Source organism: Pleuronectes platessa, chromosome 4 (genome assembly GCF_947347685.1).
Source record: "Pleuronectes platessa chromosome 4, fPlePla1.1, whole genome shotgun sequence".
Classification (NCBI taxonomy): domain Eukaryota; kingdom Metazoa; phylum Chordata; class Actinopteri; order Pleuronectiformes; family Pleuronectidae; genus Pleuronectes; species Pleuronectes platessa.
In genome coordinates this window covers 26,223,812-26,248,881 of record NC_070629.1, presented here as the reverse complement: position 1 = coordinate 26,248,881, position 25,070 = coordinate 26,223,812, and the positions used below count along the sequence as shown (strand labels likewise).

Sequence of the window (25,070 nt, the reverse complement as noted above, 5' to 3'; positions counted from 1 at the left end):
GAGCTTAACTTTACCAGCTGGCCTCCCTCTTCCTTCCCTCCCTCTTTCTTTTGCAGTTTGCTGATTTACCTCCTGTAACGGTAACGTGTGGTGGTCCTCTGTTGGCTTAGAGGACATGTGATTTTTACTCTGGCAACAATTTTAGTTTTCATTCATCAACTTTTTCCGGGGCCAAGGATTAGATGCAGCAGTGAATTTTAAAAACGCTGAACTGGAGGCGCTTCATGCTCCTCTGTGTACGACTGTGTGGCTGTTAACACCGAGGCTGTGGAGAGCAGAAATAACTCCTAACGTGTGTGTTTGTATGTGTCACACACAAACACACACACACATGCATACTCCACCACCTCCTACCAGCAATTTTCTTTTTTTTTTAACTCGCCGGTTATATCTTCATCCTCTTTGCACTGAACATCACTGTGGGAGGCATGAGCAAACAGCATGAACCACCTTTTTAAAAAAGTTTATTCAAATAAGCCAAACTTGCCCAAGATACTGAGACCTAATGATTCACAACAGTCTCTATGGATTTTTTTTTCTTCTTCCAAGATGTGTAAAAGATGCAAAGAAAGCGAGCAGGGGATTGTAGTATTTGAATCAATCTGTGGGACCCGGGATGATTTATCGTCTCCCTCAGTCTTTCTGTCCGTCAGAATCGATCAGGTCCTGGTGGACTGCTCTTAATGACGGTAATAATGATTGGGTGGCTTCCAGGTCTGCTCCGACAGCAGGGCGAGGATGTCCTCTGGGTCCGTGGAGAATATCTAACGAGGTTTCCATCTGTTGTCGACTATTTTGGTTTTGAGGTTGTGCAACACTTCAAAACCTAGAGGTCCCAGCGTACAGTGAATTAAAAGGCGATCGGGGCAGGTGGCCAGACACACACACAGATGTTCTCATTAACATCTACGTGCATCCAAACATAAAGAGGCTCACAAACACAAAACACAAAACCCACATTTCACCTTAAAAGTGTGAAACCTCCAGGAGACCACAAGAATGTTCCTGTTTTGAAAAATCCATTGTGTGTCTTATCGGTGATGTGCATCTTTGTGTTGTGGAGTAAATCGTGTCCTCGGCTGAAGACGGATGCTTCAGACGGTTGCAGTCCGACGCAGTGGGGCTGCGTTCTATAGCCGAGCTGATTGTTGCTGTGTGTATTGGAGAAACCGGCCACAGACACAATGGGCTGCTGTGCGTGGGCTGTGGTATCTCAGGGGCCCGGTCAATCTTTACAACTTCGAAGAAAGATTTCAGAGTAAACTTCCCCTGCAACTAACTGTAGATCCTGTTATGGTCAAAGCAAAGACGAGCATTTTCTCAGTCTTTGTGTCACGACCTCATCAAGGTGACGTGATCTGCTGTTGTCTCTTTTCCTGACCGACCTCTCTTTGACTTACTTTAACAACCACATGTACTAAAAGTTCTATTTTTCAGTTAGTTTTGGTAAGAATCTACTTCTCCCTCGGAGTGAAACTAAATAAAACTGTGATCCTGAGGAGGATACTCTGAAACGGCATGGTGGTGGCACGGTGGTGCAAGAAGGTTCGAATCCCAGTTTGGCCAGGGCCATGTGTGCGTGGGTCGTTTGCTTGTACTCGTGCTTCCTCCCACAGTCCAGAGACAGAACTGCAGAGTGGGGTTAAGTGGGGACTTGTCAAAGGTGTGAGTGTGAGTGTTGTCTCTGTACATGTTGACCTGTCCAGGCTCAACAAGAGGTTCAGGTGATGGATGGATAGACTCCAGTTCTCTCCTTTTGTGTAACTGTTTATAATTTATAATTTTTTATTATAATGGGTCTCTTAATATGCAGATGCTCTAAGATGTTGTGCACATATTGATTTGTTTGTGTCTGATCTTTCATGTGACTGTCTGCTCTGATCATGTGACTGCTAAATGGTCTATACTGATCACATGACCACAAGGTATGAGACAGCCCAATCTCAATGGCTGAAATGCATAGGTATGTTTTTTCTATTGATATGATTCATTCGCGATAAGATATTAAAGTTGTTTTTTTAACTTACTACCTTCTTGAGTGTCTCAGGTTCCTTCAACTTGTCTAAACCTTTTGAGGGACATCATGTTCTGTAACTGACTCTGACCTCTGACCCCCTATAGAGGAGGAAGTGGAGTATTTCCCCCTTAAATTGTGAAAGAATCATATAAATATCACCGTCAGAGCAAAGAAAAACTTGGTTTAGTGGCTTTTATATTGAAAAACATGAAACTATTCTTCAGTCAGTGGATTTGCAGCATAAATGAAACAATCTCCAGACAGATTTCCCTTTTAAATTGTGAACTATTTCACCCAAAATACAAAAGTTGTGTTCTGTACTTTGCTTGAGATCAGCGACACATTTTTTTTACAGTTTGAAATTTAGCCCATTATCATCTTAACCTTTTAGAAAGTTGCTCTTGAATCAGCGCCAGTATTTCAGCTCAGTGATTCACTTTGTCAAACATTGTAAATTATATCCGACCTGATTCCGGAGCTCATTCACGCTCTGACAGATCTGCCTGGACGGCTATGACTCATGGTGAAGTCTCACCCCGCAGCCTAAAAATAATCATGACTGAGGCTTGGAGTCAGACTTAATGTCCAGCTCCTGGAGGGAAATGGATTATTGTCTGATCCAGACACTGGTGAAGATTTTTATTATATATTCTATAGTAAGTCTCCTGCTGAGCATGAGAGCCACACTACAGACGTCAATCTTCGATCCGGAGGTAACTTCTTGTGTTTCAGGATTGTGGAGAAAGAATGAAAATTGTCCGTTTGGGTTATTTCCATTTCAGTGCAATCTTCCTTTTCTTCGTGACTTTATTAAAATCCAATTCAACCCATCACTTTGGTAGATGACATGAAGTGATGACCCAAGATTTAATAAGGAAATATTTTGTGATCAAGGTTGTCTCTGGTTTATTCATGAGATATCTCTTTGCTTGCCCAAATGTTCTTAAGACAAATAGAGAAAGTCACTAAATGTGCTGTAAATGTATTTATATATGTTATTGATATGTGTATTTATATGTTTGGGGTCAATAAGACCTCAAATTCTTTGTAAAATGAAAACAATCCAAATATATATGCAGTAAGTGGGATTTTGAGGAGAAGACACAGATATAAGATATCACAGAAATGGAGCATATAGAAATATTTTACAGATTTCTGACATCAGTCTATTCTAAAATCTATTCACAAAGGTGATGCTGTGTAACAAAGCAATAAAGATTCATGAACATAAAACAACATTAAGCGTGTGTGTGAGCTGATGATACACATGCAGATTGATTTCAAGGAAACATAAGTAAGCGGGTTATTTATTCGTTTATTCATAGAGATAAAGAAAAAGTAAAATTAATATACACTGGTCATGATTGGTCAGATGCTCCACCAAAAGCCCTGCCTCTACTTTGTAGTCCTCACTTGGCCCTGTGTGTGTGCGCGTGTGTATGTCTGATTTGATATGTATGTATGTGTGTGTGCATATGTGTGTATATACATGTCTAAGTAGTGTATGTGTGTCTGTGTATGTATAGATGTCTATGCGTGTGTATGTGGTGGGTCCGAGGTGACGCGCTCTCTCTGCGGTGCAGTGGTCGTGTGCACGGTGCGCGCTGAGTGACAGGTCGCAGGGTCCAATGGAATCTCTCGACATATTGAGGTTGTCAAATCAAAGGCGGAGGGGCGGGGCCTACCGCACGTCGTCTCAATGACGTCATGCACAAACAGCTGGTCGTTGGCACAGGCAAAAAAAAAAAAAAAAAAAAGGAGAGAAAGAGAGAGAAGATGTGCGGGAGAGAAAATGTGAACCAGCAGCAGAGCGACTGAGACCGAGACCCGCACCCGGGCTGCAGCCGCCTCACTCCGCCGTCAGCCTCCGACCATGTGGCCGCCGGAGCGTCTGGGCTCGGGACGCAGCCCTCCGCGGCTCCTCTGGCTGCTCTGGCTGCTCTACTCCGCTCTCTGCGCGCTCGGAGGTGAGTGCTCCTCCATCCCCGCTGCGATGCTCCCATTCACTGTCCGCTTGTGTCGGGGTGCTGAAACCCAGCATCCGGCATCCGGCAGCATCCTCCTCCGGCAGCATCCTCCTCCTCCTCCAGCATCCAGCAGCATCCCGGTCCGGTTCGAGTCCGGACTCACACATCCAGGGCTCCGGCTCCCGGTGCTCTCGCACTGGCGTCAGCTCCGTGAGGCTCAGGGGGGATGCTGCTGCTACATTTATGTCAGTGACAGATTTGGGCTCCATAGGTTTTTATATAGGCTGAGATCCTGAGAGCTGGAGAACACAAACACACAAACACACACTCCAGGCTGGATGCTTTCATAGTTGCTGCCTTTGGTTGTTTTTGTGTATTTCTTTGTTTTGCTTTGTTGAAGAAGACAAGTTCAGAAACGCAGAAATATGAGGCAAACCATCAAGAATTTAGTCAAATCATGTAAATTCCCGATTTTAATTGAAAACTGAAACATATTTAATTGGATAATGGGGCATTTTAAAGCACAATCCCTTTAATGTCTTCAATTTTATTATATTAATTGACCTAAAAAGTCGAATTCCTCTATTCTTTGTGTGTATTTTCTGAGGCATCTTGACGGACATCCTCTTTGTGTTTGTTGTTTTCTTTGTGCTTTGAGACGATGCTGCTGAACAAACACCTCATTGCTCAGTAGTGTGACAACAATGGATCCCTACACCTACAGCTCACTGTGCCGGCTGTGGTCAGGTGTGAGAGGAGGTTGCCGTTCATCCCCCCCGACAGACTTGTTGCTGCTTCGCTCCATCAGTTTCAGTCAATGTCTCCACTTGGTTGAGTAGAAGGTTCAGTTCACGACTCTATCGGCTTCTGCCGTCTGCTTTGTTGGGATACATCTTAGAATTCTGTGTTATTCAGACGATGGAAGCTAGATGTGTTTCCCTTATGAAATAATAGATGTTTATTTGACTGGTTCATCCATGAGGTTGCTGGAGGGTTGAAGGTTTGATGATCTTTACGGCTGTTTGGGATTTTTAAAGCATTTAATTATCTTTGGTGGTTGTGAGCAGGAATCAGCAGAGGATAATTTGTGTTGTGGTCACCCGTCGATGTTAATTCCTCTTTGTTTTCCTGATTATTTGTCGGAGCTGGTTCCTCTTTAACAACAACAGAAATGGGAAATCCTCCAAAATAGCGAGAAATCTCACACAAGCAGCCTTTTACCTACGGAGTTGAATAAAGTTTGAAGATGATCCAGCTAAGCATTCGAGGATAAATCAGTAGTTGAGACGACAGAAAGCGGGATTATGTCTTTATTAAGCCTCTAACAGAGTAAAACAGTGGTTGGGAGGCGCTCATTGAGGAGATTACCGAGGTCAGAGCTGTGCTGTGAGAAAGCCTGTGAGCATTCTGCTGCTTTCATCTCCAAGTGAAATGTCTTTATTTAGCTGGAACACAAACATGCATATTTAGAGATTTTTTGCACGTTTACAAATTCATAGTGGGAGCGGAGTTCAAGGTGCTGCTGGATTGTCACTGAGATCTGTTACACTCCCGATGCAGGATCTTATTCTCACACATTGAAAACAGATATGTGTATTATCAGATAGTGTACTATTGGGATTTTCAGTCTATAACATGACATGTGGGTTTCTGTCATGTCGTATATGTTATCAAAAACATTAGGAGTCATAATTATGACGTGTGAAATTTGGCAAACAGGCAGTTACCAACTAGACCAACCAAAGTTTCCCTTTGTTTATTAAGAAATTTTAAAATTCGAAATTTCTTTATTTTCTTAACGCCCTGTTTCATAATGTTAAGGAAGTACAAATATATATTCCTGTGTCCCCCCCTTTGTTCATATCAATGTCCAAAAATGCAATGGGTTCCTTTTTGGCTCAAGTCCCATCCCTCCACCAAGTTTCAGGGAAATCTGTTCAGTAGTTTTTGCATTCATCTGCTGACAAACATCCACCAGTAGATAACGGTGGAAATCCTCCTCGCTGGAGGCAGTGACATGTTCCCCAATTCAAAATATTTACAACCCACTGATGAGTAAGAGTAAAGTATGTCTGCACACCTTTTACAGAATGGAGACAAATCCCTACAATATCAAAAACAATCTTCTGCACATTGTCAAAACTTGTGACAAATTTATTAAATTGCCTTATTTTATATGCAACAGCTGTCAAGGTTCCTATTTAAACCACTAAAATTCCTCTTCTCTGCGACCCTGTAATACAAAGAAAGGTCCAAGGGTGCAGTGTTGAACAGATGAGGGGTGTGAATAGATTTGAATATCTTTTCATTGTGAAGAGGAAAAAGTATTAAAAAGCAAAGACTGGAGAGAATTAAACACAAATTTGTGCAGCAGCTATTTGATTTTTCATAGTTCATAATTCCCATTAGTTCACAGCGACTTTCTAACACAGCGTGTGATGATTTAAAGTCTAATAGACATTATATCCCCAGATATGCAAAGCTATTTTTGTAATTAAGTAATCATCTATTTACAGTATCATCATTAACCCTCAGTGGTTTGTAGTCGTGATCTTTTCTTAGTTGACTTCTAATCACACATTAGCAGCCAAATAATCTGTGGACTTCCTCCAGCCTCCAGACGTTTCCTCCACTCCACACCTCAGTTTGTGACCAGTGTCCTTGCAGCTTCGGTCGTGTCCATGTAATAAAAATGGCAAAATAGAACTTTTAATATAAAGAGGGCTCACACAGCAGACCAGAGGCCGACTGGGAGCTTTGTCTGGGCTGAGCTCCTGCCAGTCAGCCTGCTTCATTCCCTTTTGAGTTCCTGGGCACTTGGTTTTCTTTACTCCGCATTATCATCATCAAGGTGAAATGAAGCAGAAGCACAAACACGAAGCTGCGGCATCAGTCCTGCGAGCTCCCTTAATGTCTCCCCTCACCTCAAATGAATTGGGCTCGTGCTGTTTAAGAGGCTCTTCGCCACCTTCTCCAAATGTGACTGTGAAAGGACGACTTTTGGTACAAATTGCAGAGGAGATAGATGAAACCGCCCCAGCAGAAAGAAGAGAGTGGAAGATGAAGACAGAAGTACTCCGTGTACAGATGGTAGAAATGGCTGTCGTGCACCGACACAATGGGAGTGTGCTACAAATGGAAAACATGCTGCTCCGGTGAAACATCAAGGTGCCGTCACATTATTCCCCTGAAATACAGCTGCCTTCTTTGTTATCTACTTATGTTTGTATTTATAACACATCTAAGAGATGCAATGTGTTCTAGTGTAGCAATTAACTGACTCACACCCATCCCCCCCCCCAATCCCTCCCCCACACACCCCCTGCTGGGTGTGCTGGCTGGCAGCACAGCTCACATAGGTAATATGGCAGCTTACACCTGTCACTTGTTCTGCTGCTTTTATATGCAGAGCCTCCGGTGGATGTAATCCAAGGATTTGACACGATGCAGGCCGTGAGTGCGTCTGCATACATGAGTCTCCCTCGGCCGATCTGAGGGGAGTTAAAGTCCGTGATTACATGTTTCAGTTGTCCAGGGTTCAAGGAGGAGCTTGTTATTATGGACTTAAGACCGAGAGGCTGCGTCCGCCCCTGCTCTGTTTACAAGTGCCATAGTGCTGCGGAAATAGAAAATGCCTCGTGTTTGGGATTCAGTCCAGAGGCATGGCTGTGGATGGCAATTTGTCGCTCGATTGGTCTGACACTTTGAAATCTCTTGTCAGCTATTGGATGGGTTGGCAGAGATCATGGTTCCCAGGGGACGGATTCTAAAGACGCTGGTGGTGTGTTATCTGCTGCCATAAGCAGGTCATATTGTCACTTGCATTGTAAAATATCAGAAAATCTTTGAGATGGTGCAAAACTGGTAAAATACTTTATACCATAAACTCTAAATGAAGATGGAGGATGGGTCTCCACTTCCTCTCACGGACAATGAAGCCACAACCTCTCAGATGGAGGTGCTGCCATCTTACACTGGTGACGTACATTTGGGGGCAGAAACATAAACACTCACCAGTGTGATAAGAAATAACCAAACTGACAAACAGCATCTTACAGAGAATTGTGTTTGCTGTGTACTTGTTAGTTTTGTCCACGTCCCATCCACTAACAGCTAGGAGGGATGCTATGTCCTATGCTGCAGCCATCCACAAGGGGGCGTGCACATTTTTTTGGCTTCTCTGTTGGGAGCCGTCATGTCGTCCATCTTTATATGTGAAGGATGCTAAATAGCTTTGTAACTAAAGACAATGAATTGTGTAGTAACGTGCTAAAGAAAGACGCTAATCGAGGTTAACATCGTACCTGCTGAGAAACATGATGGCACATGCTCTTCTTCTTCTTCTCTCCTCAGATTGCCTTTTTGTGACCGAATACTTCACCCGAACGCCTCGGAAACTGAACTCGTTCAACTCGTTCGCCAGCGTGGAACTGTTTCACTTCAATGTGCCTGACGACACCATGATGGCCGTATGGAACCTCATCACCTTCAAGGAGCAGGGGGGCACGTTCGGAGACAGCTGCCCCAACCGCAACGTGACCGTGTAAGACCACGCAAGCCTCACGACAACTTCACGACAACTTCACGACAACTTCACGACTTCACAACTTCCTCATGTCCTGAAGTTGCTTGAGTTTAGCTGACAGCCTTTAAGTTTTGTTTTTTCTATTCCCAAAGTTACACTTAAGAATCTAAACTCTACTCCTTCTGTAGGGGATAGATACTAATAACAAATATCTGAATTACTTTACCTCTGGGAGAAAAGGGTTATAGCAGCTGGTTAGCCCTGAGCATTGTCAGCTATTACTGCAGCCTGGACATATGGAGGAGCGGCTGTTAAAGCAGGACGCTTTAATTTATCCTGCCTATTTTAAACTCCTCCGTGTCCCTGGGATTCAAACATGTGAACGTATGAATATTCATATTTTTATACGAGAATTTTCCATATTTCAAATGGAGGGTGATCTTTCTGTCAGCTGTTCCCGTGGATTCATTTCACACTTGGCTGTGCTGTTCATGAAATATTGGGCCCCCGAACAGGGATTGAATTTTGCCCTTGTGATTAATAGGTACTTCAGGTCCGGCGCTCCGCCAGTAATCAACCCCCTGTACACCAGCTTCCCACGGGACACGGTCGTCCCAGGGTCCTTCGCTGTGACTCTGACCTGGACCCTCCCGAACCGCACCACCGGAGCGTTCAACGTGACCAGCCCGCTCCCCGGGGACTGGTTCCTAGCAGCGCATTTACCCAAGGATGAAGGCAAGATCTCAGTCAAGGTGAGTCCGGTCGTTCATCACACACAGACGTTACAGTTTCATGTTGAATATCGAACCCGTGGGTTGTTGTGTTGTCAGCGTATTTCCGCCTGACGATGATTACTGTGTTGTTTTTTGACCTGGCACAGCAAACACAAAAAAAGCACTGGTGAAAAAAATAACAAGCCCGAGCCAGCGTCCACCATAGCACGACACTGGAACTAGATGAATTATGAATTTTGTTTTCATCTGTGTTTGTTGTTAGTTTGCAGGATTCCTCAAGAACTACCTGGCAATGTGCAGGATTCCTCTTCTCTCACTTGCATGTGCTTGTCTCCTACATGTCCACTATATTTTTGAAGGTGTAAATTGGACTTTTCAGTCTTGTTTTGGGTTCAAGAAAGAACCAATTAAATTAAGAGGGGATTTAGATAAAGGGGTGGATGTAGGGTTTGTTTTTTCACTTTCTTTAACATTGTGAGGTATTTTTCTTTGATTTCTCCCAAAATTATATGTGAATCTAGATGGAGAAGTGTGTACATTTTGTCATTTCTTTTAACAATAGGGGAGATAGGGTGTTGTTAGCCTTGTGGATGGAGGTATGAGCTCCCAGAGTCCATCTAGTTTTTAATCTGATAATTTACACTGTGCTTAGATGTGTCAGAATGCCAGTGATGAAACAGTTCTCTTCCCAGAGGTCAAATTATAAGACTGAACAGTGTGTGGAGAAGCTGTCTTTCGGTAGCTGCTTTGTTTGTTCAGTCACTTTTACAATTAAGGACAAACACCATGTTCATCTTTTAATGAGACAGTTGTGGTTCTGTGGAGGCTGCACACGTACATACAGATTTTTAATATCTGTCATATTTACCTTATTACTTCAGGGTTCAGTTCGGCTCCAATCACAAATTTAATCATTTCATTTAATTTAAAACGTTAATATTTTGACCTGATGTTGGTGCTAAATGAAAAGTTATGGGAAATATAAAATATTAGTGGCAATCAGTCTTATGGCATCCAGCTAAAAACCATTTACAGTGTACATTACATCTGTTGCATTACTTATCTGCAATGAACAGTGTTATTCTGCTTGGTCCCTATTTAATAAATAACTAAATAATAAATACATTTATAGAAATGGACAAATGTAAATTGGAAATTGGTAGTTTATGAATAATTAGTCCCCTGACGACAATGATATCACAACAACCGTTCCTCAAGTTGTTGACGTGTGTCCGTCAGCAGCCTCAGTGGTGAACGGATCAACTGACACAACAACTCACCCAGCCTGAGATCCATATAGGACAAATCTGCTGCTCAGAGCAGTAAATGAAAAGCTTGAATGGCTGTTGTGTTCTGCATCACTCACTAATGGAGACTGGTAATACAGAAGTTTATTTGTGCTAATGTGTTATGTAATTTGATTTCGGTGTGATCTAAATCTAAAATATTCTCCTCATGGGTACTTAACTCCCCATCGTGATAGGGGATAAGAAAAAAAAAATCAAATAAAACTGATGTAAATTTGGGTTGAGATTAGTATTCCAGTTTGTGCTGCAGAGCTTAAAGAAGCAGAACAGAGTCAGAGAGTCTTTCTTCATCTTATCATGTTCGCCCGTTTGGCTGCATAAACACCTGCTGATTTCCATTTCAGGCAGTTTATTTGTCACTGGGAAGCTTTTCAGTTGTGCTCTTTCCTTTGTGGTTTACCACCGGCTGGCAAACGTGCACCTGGAATACACAACAATCACAAACCATCACCGAGAGTTGCCTTTCGCCATTTCATGTGCAGACGAGCGGGTTTTGCTTTGGGGACAGAGGGGAAATCAGCTTCCAGTGACTTCACTGCATTGGATGGGAATAATATACATTTTCCAAATTCTGCCGTCCAAAGTCATTTCCTTGTTTTCTGATGTTTCTGTTCAGAAGGGAAATGTATTGCCACTCGGCATCAATAACAATCTCGGTGAAAAGACTAAATCTATCACAGTGTACACGGATTTAGCAACAAAAATACAAGAAGCAATTATGAGCTGTACTTCCTGTTTGCTCCTGCTGCACTTTGACTGTTCTTCTAACTGTGTGGACCTCGTGATGTGTTTAATAAGATGAACAACAGCATTTCAAACTATCAACACGTTGACCAGTGTTGGTTTTTATGAATTTGTTGATGTGCTCACCACTTATCTTCTGCTGCCTGGAGACATGTATGATTTTCTGTTTCCTGTTGTTTGTCCTATTTGCAAGGTGACATTCAGTTTTCACCTTCAGAGATTATTCAAGTATCTTCTATTGTATCATAATATTCAGTTTCGTATCTATCTTATCGTACTATATCGTTTCTTATCGTACGGTATCATAGAGTATTCTATTGTATCGTACATTATCGTATCAGATCGTATTGTCCGGACTCTTTCCATCACTTGCTAAACCAGGAGCAGGTGCATCATGTCATACATCATATACTTTTATAGGATGTATTTCCTACTTTGATATTTTATTTTATTTATTTAACTCTAAAAAAACACAGTATTCATAGTAGAAGGCAAAGAAAGTATTTCATTGTACAGGACTGTATATATGACAATAAACGCATTGAACCTTGACTCTAATACAAAGCTCAGTGTGAATGAGGAAACTGATGAGAAGTGATAAGAGTAATAAAGGATATGAAATGTGTACCTGAGGCGATGCAGTGGGTTGTGGGTTTGAACCTGACAGCTGTGGTGAGTGCATGTTCTCCCTGAGTCTGTGTGTGGCTTCTCCAGTTTCCTCCCACAGTCCCAACCCATGCTGTGTGGGTTAACTGGAGGAGGTGGATGAGAACATGAGCCTGACTGGTTGTTGGTCCATGTTCGTCCGCCCTGTGTCTGTCTCAATGTCAGCCGGGATTGGCTCCAGCCCCCTGTGACCCCTCAAGGATGAGCAGTGTAGATAATGGATGGATGGAAGGAAATGTTAACCAGTCCATCCATCTTTGTGCTTCTGGACAGTCGATGGTGCGACTTAATGAAAGTGTGGGTTTGATAAATCATCCTGTGTCTGAGTGACAGCGATCCTACTTAGCTTTAGGCTCTAGGAACATACATACCCAACAATAATAATAATATTCATACACATATATACAATTTATAAATCTTCTTTCAATTTGCCCAAGGCCGATTTATAGAGATAGGGAAGAAAATCACATCCTTCACAAAGCAGGGTTCAGACATTTAATTTACATTTTAACTTTGAATTCATACTTCTCTATCATTTAAAACAATGTTACTGTTTTATCATTAAATCAGGATTTGACATAATGGTTTTCCAGCATATGTCAGTGGTGTCTCTCTCAGTATGATGGAGCTCAGTCTGTGAGATCTAAAAACTGATATTATAGTTTTATTCCAAGCATCCTGTTTCATATCATATGCACATCTAATATCTTATATGTTATTTTTCCTGTAAAACATCCTTTTATGATCCATCCTGTTAAGGCTGAGTCTCATTCTGGGGGGAAATCTTTTTTTAATGCTTTGAATGGTCGTATTTAAAGTAACTGAACACCGTTGAAGATGTCTGCACTTGTACAGTGTAAAAAAACGTTGGCCTTCAAAATCTCACGCTGGTTGAGCCTTAATCAAAACTCCTTCCACGAGACACGTGTGCAGGTCCGAGTGATGGGCTGCAATAAATCAAAGGGTCACCTCAGCGGCTCCCCCCCCCCCCCCCCCCCCCCGACTAATGACACGCCAGAGTAATTGTGGCCGGAGCAGGAAGCGTCCGTGATCGCTTGACGGGAACGAAGAGCCTCATTTGACATTCACACCTGTCCTTTAGAATCAGGGGCGAAAGGCCCTCGCTCCTTCTCAAAACACATTTTCCCAGCAGATCATGTGTGGAAGCGACGCACGGCCTGCTGGCTCCGAGTCGCTCTGTCTGCCCGGCTCATCTCCCAGAGTAATGCACATCCAGCATTAATGGTTCAGAACAACACGGGTGAAATAGCGGGTGCGTGTTACACTGTGTGGCAGGCTGAGGGAGGACAGAGTGATATTAATCCAGCGGCGTGACAGGATATGCACACAGTCCATTAAGGATCTCCAGCCAGTCTGAATCATATCCAGTCTCCTCCTCAGCCACATTTAAGAAATATTGTGGAATTAAATAGCTGCTAATGTCACTGCTGTGTTCTCTCTGCAGGGGCTCTCTGAAGAATGCCAGTATCTGTTCCAGCCTCAGCTCATCGTCCAGAGGCTGATCGGGATTTCAGTTCTCTATCCAGGATACTTCATCGACCAGATGATCCCCATCCACAACAGATCTGTTCTTTATAAGTGAGTCTTCTACCTGAGCGTCCAAAACACCAAAACTCTGCATCGTGAGCAGAGCAATATGAATAGTTTATTTTCCCCATAGCTTTACATTCAGTTTTTCAATTTGAGGTGAGTGCTTCATAAAAAATGAATGGTGTGAATTATATTAAAATGTTAGCTGCTCAGTCCAATATTACTTATTATATATATATTTTAAAATACATTGTTGGGTGTGTTTTTAATGTGTGCTGTACTCCATCTATCTGTCTTACCACACACACATGTAGTACCAGTCTAGTTGCATAGTACCTATATTGTTTTTAACAAACATATTAATAGCACTGTTCATTCAATGCACTTCTTAAACACACATAATACACATTAAGCTATATATGATGGTTATGCTCCATAACAAACTGGATAGTGTAGAGCCTACAGTACATAATACATTATTATTCTTGCCTTAAACACATCTCGGTTTGTCTTTATCTCTCCCTGTGTGTGTGTGTGTATGTGTGTGTGTGTGTGTGTGTCTGTGCGCGCGCAGAGTATTCATCCCCAATTATACATCGAAGGTGAAGGTTCAGCTGGTAAACTGCAGCACCAGGAACAGGAGCAGCGACAGTTGTCCCGTGGTGCTGAAGATAAGAGCCCGGGCGCCGCCGGTTCATAACTCAAGTGCCCTCGACTGCCGGGAGTGGAACCCGTGTGAATTAGACACGCTGGATCCTTCCTGGGAACAGTGGTACTACATCCTGGTGGAGAGATACCTGAGCAACTCTGACGTCTACTTCCGCATCGGGGTGCAGGTCACAGGTGAGAGCATTCAGCTTCATATTCGTATTAGGAAAGACAGAGAATAAACTTGATATGTGTTTAATATTATTAATTATTTACAAGATTGTATTAGTCTGGCCTTTGTAACTTTGCAGCCATTCTTGCAGCAAACGGCCGGATGTTACAATATGTTTAAACCATAATCTGTTCATAAAGATGGACGACATGACTCCTCCCCGAAGACAAAGAGCTTCGACCCAGCTCATGAATCCTGAAGAAGAAAAATCACCCGTTCTAACCCGTTAATGCTTTTCCATAAAATCAGAGAAATATTCATGATCTTCGCCCTTTTACTTTATTCATGTAACTGAAAATCCAATATCTATGTCCAATTATTTGTGATGTAATTCCACTATTACACATCCATTGGTAATAACAGTAAATACTAACTGAACAGTAGCTTGCAAGCATGAATATTTTACATAGAGTAAACTCTGGTGTTTTTATTATTACTAATGTGGTTTATTTTATTTTTCTTTCTCATTTTCCCCCTGATTATTCAAAAGCAAGCAGGATAATTCAACTCACTGTTTTTTTCTGCTTCTAAATCCCAAAATAACTTTGCAGCATTTTGCTTACAACTCTCATCGGGGGATTGCGTTGGATTTTCTCTTTTCTCTCGTGATCCTCAATTTCCATTTTCCACAATCTTTCAGCCGCTTGATTCCAGTGTTGTTCATTATTTTCCTTCCTTTTGCTCTTGAAGTGTAATTTGGACAAAACCAGGGCTGATCTCTGTAAACCTGAAAACTCATAAATTATGAGTTTTCAGGTTTCAGGTGGATATTGGTTACTGAGATTCATTATGAGTCATAATGAATCTCAGTAACCAATATCCACAACAATACAGTCTTTGAAGGGTTGTGGTTTTGAAATTTCACTGTTGGAGAGAATGACGGATTGTTAGGGTTAATTTAGTTATTTTTGACATATTTTATAATAGTCTGTCCAAGATGCCCATGCGTCTGAGGCAGAGACTGAATGTTGGACACATGTCTTGCTGGGAGACTGAGCCCAGACCAAGGTGGAGCATCACGAGGCTTGTTCCAGAAAAAGAACCCAAACGGAGGCCATTCCGAGGAGAAAGCTAAAAGGCCCTGAGTTACCACACTTAAGTGCTCCATGCTGTTTTTGGGTTGTGGAGAGCTGAGATATTTTTTTTATGCGCGCTCCACAGGGAAGGCCTCGCGAATCTGTGAGAAGTCCACTCCCATGTAGTGATCCCCCCCCCCCCCCCCTCTGCTCGACACTGTACAGTGCACTTTGTTACCATGGCAACACAGACACTAATTATTCACACTGCCTCCCCCCCCCCCCGCCTGCCAGGCAGATCTTACTTGACCTTTCGTGGATTTAAATTGAAGAACACCTCAGGTTCAGGGGAGAGACCATCTGGAGCGCTCACCTCCCCCCCGCTCTTTCTCACCGTCGCTGGTTATTATTGTTATGAACGCTCTCCTGATCCTGTGCCCTTATTCAAATTCAGTCCAATTTACAGGTGTCACATTCGCCGGCGAGACAGAGGACGGCAGAACTAGGCTGCACTTTATTATTTATCAGTTTTGTTTATCCGGTGTTTTCGCTGCTGTGTCTTGCCCTCGGTGGATGTGGGGAGCGTTTATGTGCTGGGCTGTATATGAAAGCTGAAAGAATCAGATTCTTGGGATAATGAACAGTAAAGAAAAAACTATGATTACACAACCCCCGTCCTCTCCCATCCATCCACCCACACATATACAGTACATGCATAAAGATGTGGTATATAATTGGTTCTTTTCAGATTTTTACACAGATTTCTTCTTGTTTCCACCAAACTTACATTTGCCCCCCAGCCAATGCAGTATTCAGTATTTCGGTATTTTTAGGAGTGCTCCAGTTGCCTGAGCAGATGTCAAAATACTTCAAACCCTTTCAGAGACAACGCTATGCAAACAAGGCTGAGCCACAAAAGCCTTTGAAAACCCGTTCCCCCGCGGGGACTGACGATATTTGATGGTACTTTGCCAGTTGCCATCAATGACCATTTTGCAGTGACTTGCTTTGTGTTGAGCGAGAGCACAGTGTTTGCAATTAGTGTGGATCTTTATCTCATTAAAAAGCATGATGCTGCGCCGAACCTAGCTGTTTACATTCCGGAAGCCAGCCGGAGGGGATCATTTCAAACATTTGCAAAAGACTTACTTGCTTAGCTTGCATAATAACGCAAGTACAACAACCGACTTGGTTGTTTCCTGTTTGTTTGAGATTGGCTGCTGATTGGTCGTTTGATTTAACGAAGGGGATTATTACAAGAAACTTCTGCAACACTTCAAGTGAAAATCCACCAGGATGTTCGGCTGTCAGTTGGATTGATTTCCTCTGGGAATTTGCTGTGTGTCTCTTCTGAACAGATTGCTCCAAGCCCAATTTGTCCAAGGACCGAGCTCAGCCCGGCTCCTCCATGAACATGCCGCAGTCCTTCGGAGTCGCGATGGGTTTCTCTCTGTCTGAGACGCTGGCTGTGGCGACGCTGCCCAGCCTGCAGCAGAACGCCAGTCACCTGCACACCTCGGAGGACAGCATCGTGTACCTCGCCCCCACAGCCGACACCAACCAGTGCTGGCCCATCCGCCCGACCCTGCGCAACGAGCTGGACACCTTCTCCGTGCACTTCTACGTCTTCTTCGGGCCAAATATATCGGTCCCGCCCGACCGGGCCGCCGTGTTCGCCATCAACCTGATGCCGGTGCTAGACAGTGGAGGAGTCCTCAACATGGAGCTCAAGCTCAACGTGGTGAGTTGCTCAGATTGTCCTATGAAAAGTATTCTTATTGTCAGTTTATTAACTTACAATACAGGAAAACAAGGAAAGCAAAACTATCTTGTCAAACACAAAAGGCTTGTTCTCCACTGACGAGCTAAAGCAGGTCTTCAATTAGGCAGGTGTACATTTACATTACATGTCATTTAGCTGATGCTTTTTTCCAAAGCGACTTATATTTTTTTAGAACACTCAGCATTTATGAGGGGCCATGTATCTTGTCAAGGACACTTAGGCATGCAGATGGGATAGAGTGGGATTCAAACCGGCAACCTTCTTGTTGCAGAGCACCCGCTCTATCCCCTAGGCCACGCTCTCTTTAGCCTCTATTTAGCCTCTTTGTACAAAATCTGCCCCAATATTTAACGTGTTCCTTCAGGTTCCATCGTTCCACCGAGTTAGAATCTGTTCTGTCAGGACTGAGCAATAAAGCTTTGAGTGAATGTTTGAAGATTTTAGGGTCATTGACTAAAACATTAAAATACGGTTCAGTCGAGCAAGTGTGCAGCTGAAGGATTCCTGAAGACGTTAGGTTGAATATGTTGGACTAAGGCTCTGTCGACACCTTCATCCTTCACCTGCTGCGTGGTTCACTGTTGAGAAGGATGAGATTGTAGATAAGAAAGTAAATATGCACCAGTTAGTGAAGTGAAAGTCTCCATTTAGAGAAGGTGAATAATTGGGCTCCCAGTGTCTGGCGGAGCTAAATCTGGATGCTCATATGTTTGCAGAATTTGCTCTGGGAGCTGAAATCGTTCACAGGGAAACAGACGCCAATGTTTGGGGGGTGTGACATATGTTTCTAATGAGAGTGAACAAAATGCAAAAGATAATCCGAGCTGGAATTGATACGTCTTTATTGCGCTGTCCTTTAACGGAATTAGAAATGCACCTGCAGCGGCTCTGGAGGCCGATGGGGAGCCAGAGACCTGCAGAGCTTCAGGCTGGCAGATGGACCTTTTAGATATTTCTCTCCTAATGGAAACGCAGGCCAGTCAGCGTGGAAACAACTGAAGGAGGAAGCACAAAAAGCCCCTCACAGATATCTTTGATAAACCAGTTCAAAAAGAAATAACTTGACATTTCCTCGGTCTTCACAGGAAGTACGATTAGAATCAGTTTTATTTCTCTGCATTCAGAAAGGATATCGGTCAGGGGAATCTTCTGCCTTCAGCGTCTGTGGCTTTGCACGAAAAGAGGAGAGGGGAGGAAACAGGTGGACTTCAACTACAAGGAGAATACAACCTTCAGTTTGAACAGTTTCATATTTAACAAAACAATCACGAGGTCCAATCAGCAGGTTTCACACAGCTTCCAATCAGCGGATGGATTCTCCTCGTGGAATTAGAGATAGTAAGATTTCTACTATTCATCCATTATCTACTTCTTATTCTTTGAGGGTCGCAGGAGAATCTGGAGCCAAAGCTGACATCGGGCGGAGGGTTGGGGGGGGGGGGGGGGGGGGGGTTATAACCGGGAGAGGTTGCCAGTTCATGGCAAACACACAAAGAGTAACAATTCAATTTAGATTCTCCAATGAACCACAATCTGCCCGTCTTGGACTGTGGGAGGAAGCCAGAGTACAGAGAGAAAACCCACACAGATAAATGGAGAACATGCAAACTCCACTGGGATTCTAACTGGGAAACTTCTTGCTCTGATGCGTATGCGCCCTTTCCACCATTAAGAGCAATGGAAACACGTCTTGTGCCTCTTTGCTTTTCAACAAGACAACGTGCTGAGGTATCTTTGGAAGCTCGAGTTGAGATTGTTTTGACAGCGATTGTTTCTGAATTTTATAACATCATCTTATTACATTATGTGTCTTATTTGCCAGAAACTAATGACCAATGAATCTAAGTATCACCTGAGTTTCGTTTAGAGGTGGAAAGACGTGCAAAGGCAGAGTTTGTGTAAAAATGTACATGCAGCCTCGACAGAAACTAATCAGGAACAATCTTTTACTGTCTTTAAGTCATTTTAAGCAAAATACCCCGAATTTTCTGGATTCACCTTCTCAAATCTTAATATTTGGTATTTTTTATGCCTCAGTGCTGATTACAGACAGCGGCTGGACGAATTATGTCTGGGTTACCCATCTGTGCTTTTGTACAAATGTTCACTTGGACTGATTCGATTTTAGTTTTTCAAAGGTCAGGGTCACTGAGACCTTGAAATTATGATGTGAACAGAAACAGCTCTGGTTGGCAGAGGAATACATCCATAAGGTATTTTCTTCTTTTTTCTGTGATAATAAACTAATCATGGATTTTAACAACAAAACAAGATATTCATTATAATGTCAGCAGAGGCTTGGAGAGCCTGACACTGGCCTTTTTTATACACAAAATAATTAGTCAAGAAAATGATGTGTTTAATTAATAGTAAAGATAATCATTGTAGTCCTACATGTCCTAGCGACAGGTTTGGAGTTGCTGAAATGTATCCTCCATGCTGAATCCCCTCTGCCCCCACATTCTGCGATAAGCTGAACACATCTTTCATCTCCACCGAGCACACGGAGATGAAATTGAGAATCGATCCTCTCATCCAACCCCCGGTGAGCGAGCTAACAGCCGTATTTCCCCCAATATGTCGGAGAAAAACATAAATGGTCGACTCTTAAGGAAATGACAATTATCGACTGAGTAATTAATTTGATGTTTTTATTGATTGACGCCGCAATAACGTCATCGTCCAATGGCAACCTTGTTTTTTTCGGTCATTTCCTCATCATTCTCTCACGTGTGTAGCTAAGTCCAGTCCAGATCACATGTGTGTTAACCTTGCGATAGCGACTTGTCCCGTTTCCCAGACCAACACAAAACCTCGCTCGACATCACGTGTGTCTCATCGACAGTCGGCTGTGCTGCCAGGTTGCTTTGATTTTGGTTGGAGCCACGAGATGTATTCCTCAGAGAGACTGTCATGCTATATTATTCTATGGACCGATTCCCCCCCCCCCCCCCCATCAGTGATGATCTGTCACTTGCTTGTCTCAGGCGCAGGATCCAGTCAGCCGCTGCCAGTGGGGGACCGTGGCTGATTTGCTCGGCTTATGGAGACATTTTCAGGGAGCGGCTTGTCTGCCTTGTATCGCCCTCGGTGAGGGAGTGAGAACTTAATGCATGTGGCTTTTATTTCCAATGGAAGATTATCAGTTTTTTTCCGCTTTACATCATTTTTGACATTCTCTACATCAGGACCCATGCAGGGAAAAGGATTATAATCACTTGTACATTAGTCCTCGAGACACTATCAGTGAATTCTTCATAAGCTTTGGTCTGTTACACCTTTATTTTTCACAGTAATTCAGTAATTCAGTAATACTCTTCATCCATTTTAATTGAAAAGTATAAATGTGGAAATAAATATTCTAAATATGTTTTCAAGAGAAGAAAATATAAGAAATGTGGATGTTTTCTGTTACTAAGCAGCAGCGGTGTTTGCTCATAATGAAAAATAAGAGTTATACAACAACAACAACAACAACAACAACAACAACAGTGCAATATTTTATTGAGCCAAATGAAAACTCATCAAGGAGTTTATTTTAATTATCTTGGGCACTGGGATGTGCAACATGCAGTTCACTTGCCAACTTCATTCATGTGCTTGCATCAGTTGGCATTGTGTCCTGTCTGGCAAATGTCATCAACACAACTCGGGGGAAATTCAGCGAATCAAAAGCGAGACAGCGACGCAGCCGAGACAAACTGGCATCCGAGGAAAGTTGTTTCCATCTGCAGCGTCTCCACGATCACACTGGAAGTCTGTGTGATGTGGTTCTAATCCTCTGGAAGGGACGTGAACTCTGATGTTTTTTCGACAGTTCTCTACTACAGTCACCTTGAAGCTCTGCATTGTTTGCACCTGATTGAATTACGCCTCTGCCACTCACATCCCATAATATGAACTAACAGCTGCATAATGGATCAGGCATGTAAATCACAATATTAGACGTGATTAACGATGCGGTGTTCACAGCAATGTTACAAAGTGGTTTACAAGTAAAAGCGATAAATAAAAGCCCAAACAGAATTAGCGTTTAAATTCCAGACAATCCATTTTTAAATTGCACAACAAGAACTGAACGTAAACAAAACAGCAGAGCCTTGACAACACAACGGAATTTTTTGGAAGTGACTGAAATCTCTTTTTCGTTGAGGCACAGAAGTGGACAGCTAAGATGTGGGCTGCTGAGGAACCTTCAGCTTCCAGCTCGGGGGGGGGGGGGGGGGGGGGGGGTTGATGGAACTGAAAAACAGATTACAGTGAAATTTGTCAACAAAATCTAAACTTCAGCCGCACACAGACGGTCAGTCCGGGGGGGGAAACAGAGGAGTTTCCTGGTTTCTACACAGTGTGAAGGGTTCAAATGACGGATCAGACACATCCTGAAACTAGAGCTGCACTCAGTAGAGCATATAACTCCGCCAGGGCCCAGTAGTCGCCCACAATTCATCAGCGGCACCATGAACCACACTCAGAGATTGTTTTATCAAGATCTCTAAAAAAAAACACAACTGAGGACGAACAGATGACATTATTACATCCAGAACGAGGTGAGGATCCAAATGCTGACGATACACTTAAGGGCAGATCCAGAAAGGCAGAGGTATCCAAAAATCATTCAAGCAAAAAGGCACAGTGAAAAATGTATACGAGGAAAACAGGAAGAAATGAGAAAATCTGATCAGACAAACTAGCAACGAACACAGGTTAACTATCTGAGGTACACAATCAAGGGTGCAGTCTCTAGGCGGGACATGTAACCTGTGAGGTGGGAAAGCAGACAAACAGGAAGTAAGGTGCACTGAAATGAGACACAAGGGTAAGTAGAAAGGTAAAACAGGAAATCACTAAATGTGCAAAAACAGAAAAAACTGAACTGAACTCAACTCAAGGAGAAAGAACAGCGACACAAATACAAAAACCAACATAAGGAAAATAACAAAGTAAAAGAAAAAACACAAAGAGTCTAAAAACATGAAAAGTCCTTTGAAAGGACGGATAAAAGACATCATCATGGCTGAAAACATTTAAACTTTTTGACTGAGCTCTTTAGATTGACATCCAGAAATGTTGATAAAAATTCACTTGATACACAGCGTCTGGATTTGGGGTCCCCCGACCCTCGCATGTCCCCGTGTGTCTCATTCCCTGGTCTGTCCCCGAGTGTTTCTTTCTTAATCCTTCATCTTCAAACTGTCGGGGAGAATGGGGACAATACGGGGGAGACTCACTCTCTCTGGAAATGCCAGTGGGCATCATCTTTCCTCCGAGAGAGGGCCGGCCAGATGGTGAATTTAGGAAGCTTGAAATCTCAGCACCTGGCAAAGTGTTTAAGTTATTGCATCAACAACTTTGCCAACTCCCCCTGCACATAGTTTTTGTGCTGTGGGGGCGACAGAAATCTTATTTATTCAAGGAATAATTGCCTTAAGTTATCCAAACCACTTCTGTTCCCCTTTGGACAAACAGCGAATACATGTGCTGAATCTCATTATGCAGAGTTTTCAGGTTAAAGCTGCAGTTGAGGCGTCGCGGTGGAAAAGCGTGAAGGTTATATCGGTGTGTGTGTCGGTTTTCTCCGGCTTCCTCCCACTGTCCAAAGACATGCAGATTAGGTTTACTGGATTATCCTAATTGGCCATAGCTGCTTTCACCAATGCACTGAGGTCCGGACATTTCCCCCAAAATTTAAAGGTTGGTGAAAGGGATCTATTGGCAGAAATTCAATTTAAATAATCTTATTGATGTTTTCACTAGGGAATTTCGTATGAAAACTGTTGTTTTCTTCTCCTAAGAATGAGCGCTTTATATTTAAATACTTTAAATTTACATCAGCAGCCGGTCCTCTCTACGAAGGCCGCCATGTTTCTAACGGTAGCCCAAACTGGACAAACTAAACACCTTTTGAGTTTTTATGACAACTGAAGGCTCCCACTGGTTCTATTTCAGTTTGGAAGGGGAAGGGTGAGGTGAGGGGTATTCAGCTGCAACATGCAACTTCACCACTAGATGTCACTGAATTCTACACACTGAACCTTTAAGAAAACAAATATCAGGAGTTAGTTGCTCTGGACGTTTTCTGAACTTTTCTTGCCAGCCCCAGAGGGAAATGTAAGACAAATGTCGGGAATGAGCCCACGTGTGAATATAACAGGAACGTTCACAGGGAGTGAGTGTGAGTGTTGATGAAATATGTGACAGGCGCAAAACTGGAAGAATACAAACCTCTCAGGATGAAGAGGAGGTGATGAAGACGTAAACAAAGACCTCAACTGCGAGAGGTGATGAGATTGAAGAGCTTCTCGGTCGAAGCCGGCGTCGATGTGCTTTAAACAAAACTTTGAGTCTAAGATGAATTTCCTGCAGAGTCTTTCCTACGTGAAAGTCTCCAGAGTCCGTGAACCTCAGAGGAAAAGCAGCAAATGCATTAAATGTATGAATAAAAGCTGCACTTTCAGATTCAGTAACTTAGTCGGACACTTTCCACTCTGCTTGTAAAAACATTTCAATGCTCTGCTGCACAGGCTCTTTGTTCCCAAACGGCAAAAGGCCCTGTGAATAAATTGGGAGGAATTTCCAAAAACTTATAAAGTGTCAAATTTCACTGGATGCAGCAATAAATACTGTATGAACACATCCAGTATTTATCACTGCTATTTGTATCCCCGTTGTTCTTCCACCAAGACCAAATTGGACTTCAGGGTCCTGTGTTCACCTCAGGTCTCTGCAGAGTGAGCTGCTGTGTTTTAAGCACCTACAGTTCTCAACGCCTGACTACTCCTCTCCAGGAATCTTTTTTTCTTTTGATGCATGAGCGTGTTAATGTATAATTGATGCTTTAAGGAGATAAACTGCCAGCATCTTCATTGAGGTGCCTGAGGCCGACAGAGGGAGAGCACTTTCGCTTGATTTGTTAGCTTTAAAGTTTACTGTCTCCCAGCGGAGGGGGAAACGAGAGCTGCAGGTGATCGGTGACGGTGGGAGCTCGCGGGCGTGATGGCAGCAGATGGTTGATGGCCCGGCTGGACGGATGAATGACGTTTGTTTGTGTTTCCTCCCGCAGACTGCGCTGAGAGGAGCTAATGTCACGGTGTTCGGCTGCTTGAATCACGGGACGCCTCTCTTCTTACGAGGCAACTCATCACTGAAATGTGAATCAGGTAAATCCACTTTGACTCAGGGAATAGCCTCAAGTTTCACCACCCCCCACCCCCTGACTTGATAAACTGTTTGTTGTCCACTTCACTTGTTCTAACTCCAAAAGCTGTGACTGCTGATATTCAAGTTACGACTGTTTTTTCCTCACATTTCAAGCCTCATCTTTCAGTTTGTTCAGTGGTGTTAAATCAGAACTCGATTCATCGCCTCCACGACGCTGACGTTTAAATTACTTTCAGTGACTGAACTCCAGCTTCTCTTTAGGTCCTTTCATTGGGTTCATTTCAGCCTCTTCACTTCAGTGCCCGCATCTAAAAACTGACACATATTCAAGTATTCAACACTTTCACAATTTAGACAAGTTCAACATTTCAAGTGCTACATGTCAGTGGCTTGTAATGTTTCTGTGTGAGTGTGAAGTTTCCCCAGGTTTACTCTTGTTTTGTTGTTTTCTTCTGAATGCAGAATCGGTGTCCGGGTTCTTCCTCTCTGTGAACGCCTCTGCTAACATCACCAAGCTGAGGATTCCCTACCCACAGACCGGAACCTGGTACCTCAGCCTGCGCTCTCTATGCGGCACTGAACACGGGTAAGACAAGCACTGCTGCAGTTCTATTTATACAGTACACTGGAGATCTTCACCCAGGGGCCCAATAGTCCCCTTAAATTCAACCAAGCTGCAGCATATTGCCTGGAAACTGTTTTTAAAAGTTCTGTATCCA

General features: G+C 43.1%; 1 protein-coding gene across 1 annotated transcript in view; it reads left to right on the top strand.

The window, feature by feature from the left end:
- Nucleotides 1–7,882: 7,882 nt before the first annotated feature.
- tmem8b (transmembrane protein 8B) overlaps nt 7,883–25,070 on the top strand; it is a 32,741-nt gene continuing 15,553 nt past the window's right edge. The window contains 10 exon segments of the mRNA XM_053421096.1: nt 7,883–7,961; nt 8,338–8,527; nt 9,054–9,261; nt 13,426–13,559; nt 14,086–14,354; nt 16,766–16,849; nt 16,893–16,966; nt 16,969–17,148; nt 24,254–24,350; nt 24,814–24,937. Of these exon segments, the coding sequence (XP_053277071.1) occupies nt 7,883–7,961; nt 8,338–8,527; nt 9,054–9,261; nt 13,426–13,559; nt 14,086–14,354; nt 16,766–16,849; nt 16,893–16,966; nt 16,969–17,148; nt 24,254–24,350; nt 24,814–24,937 (1,439 nt within the window).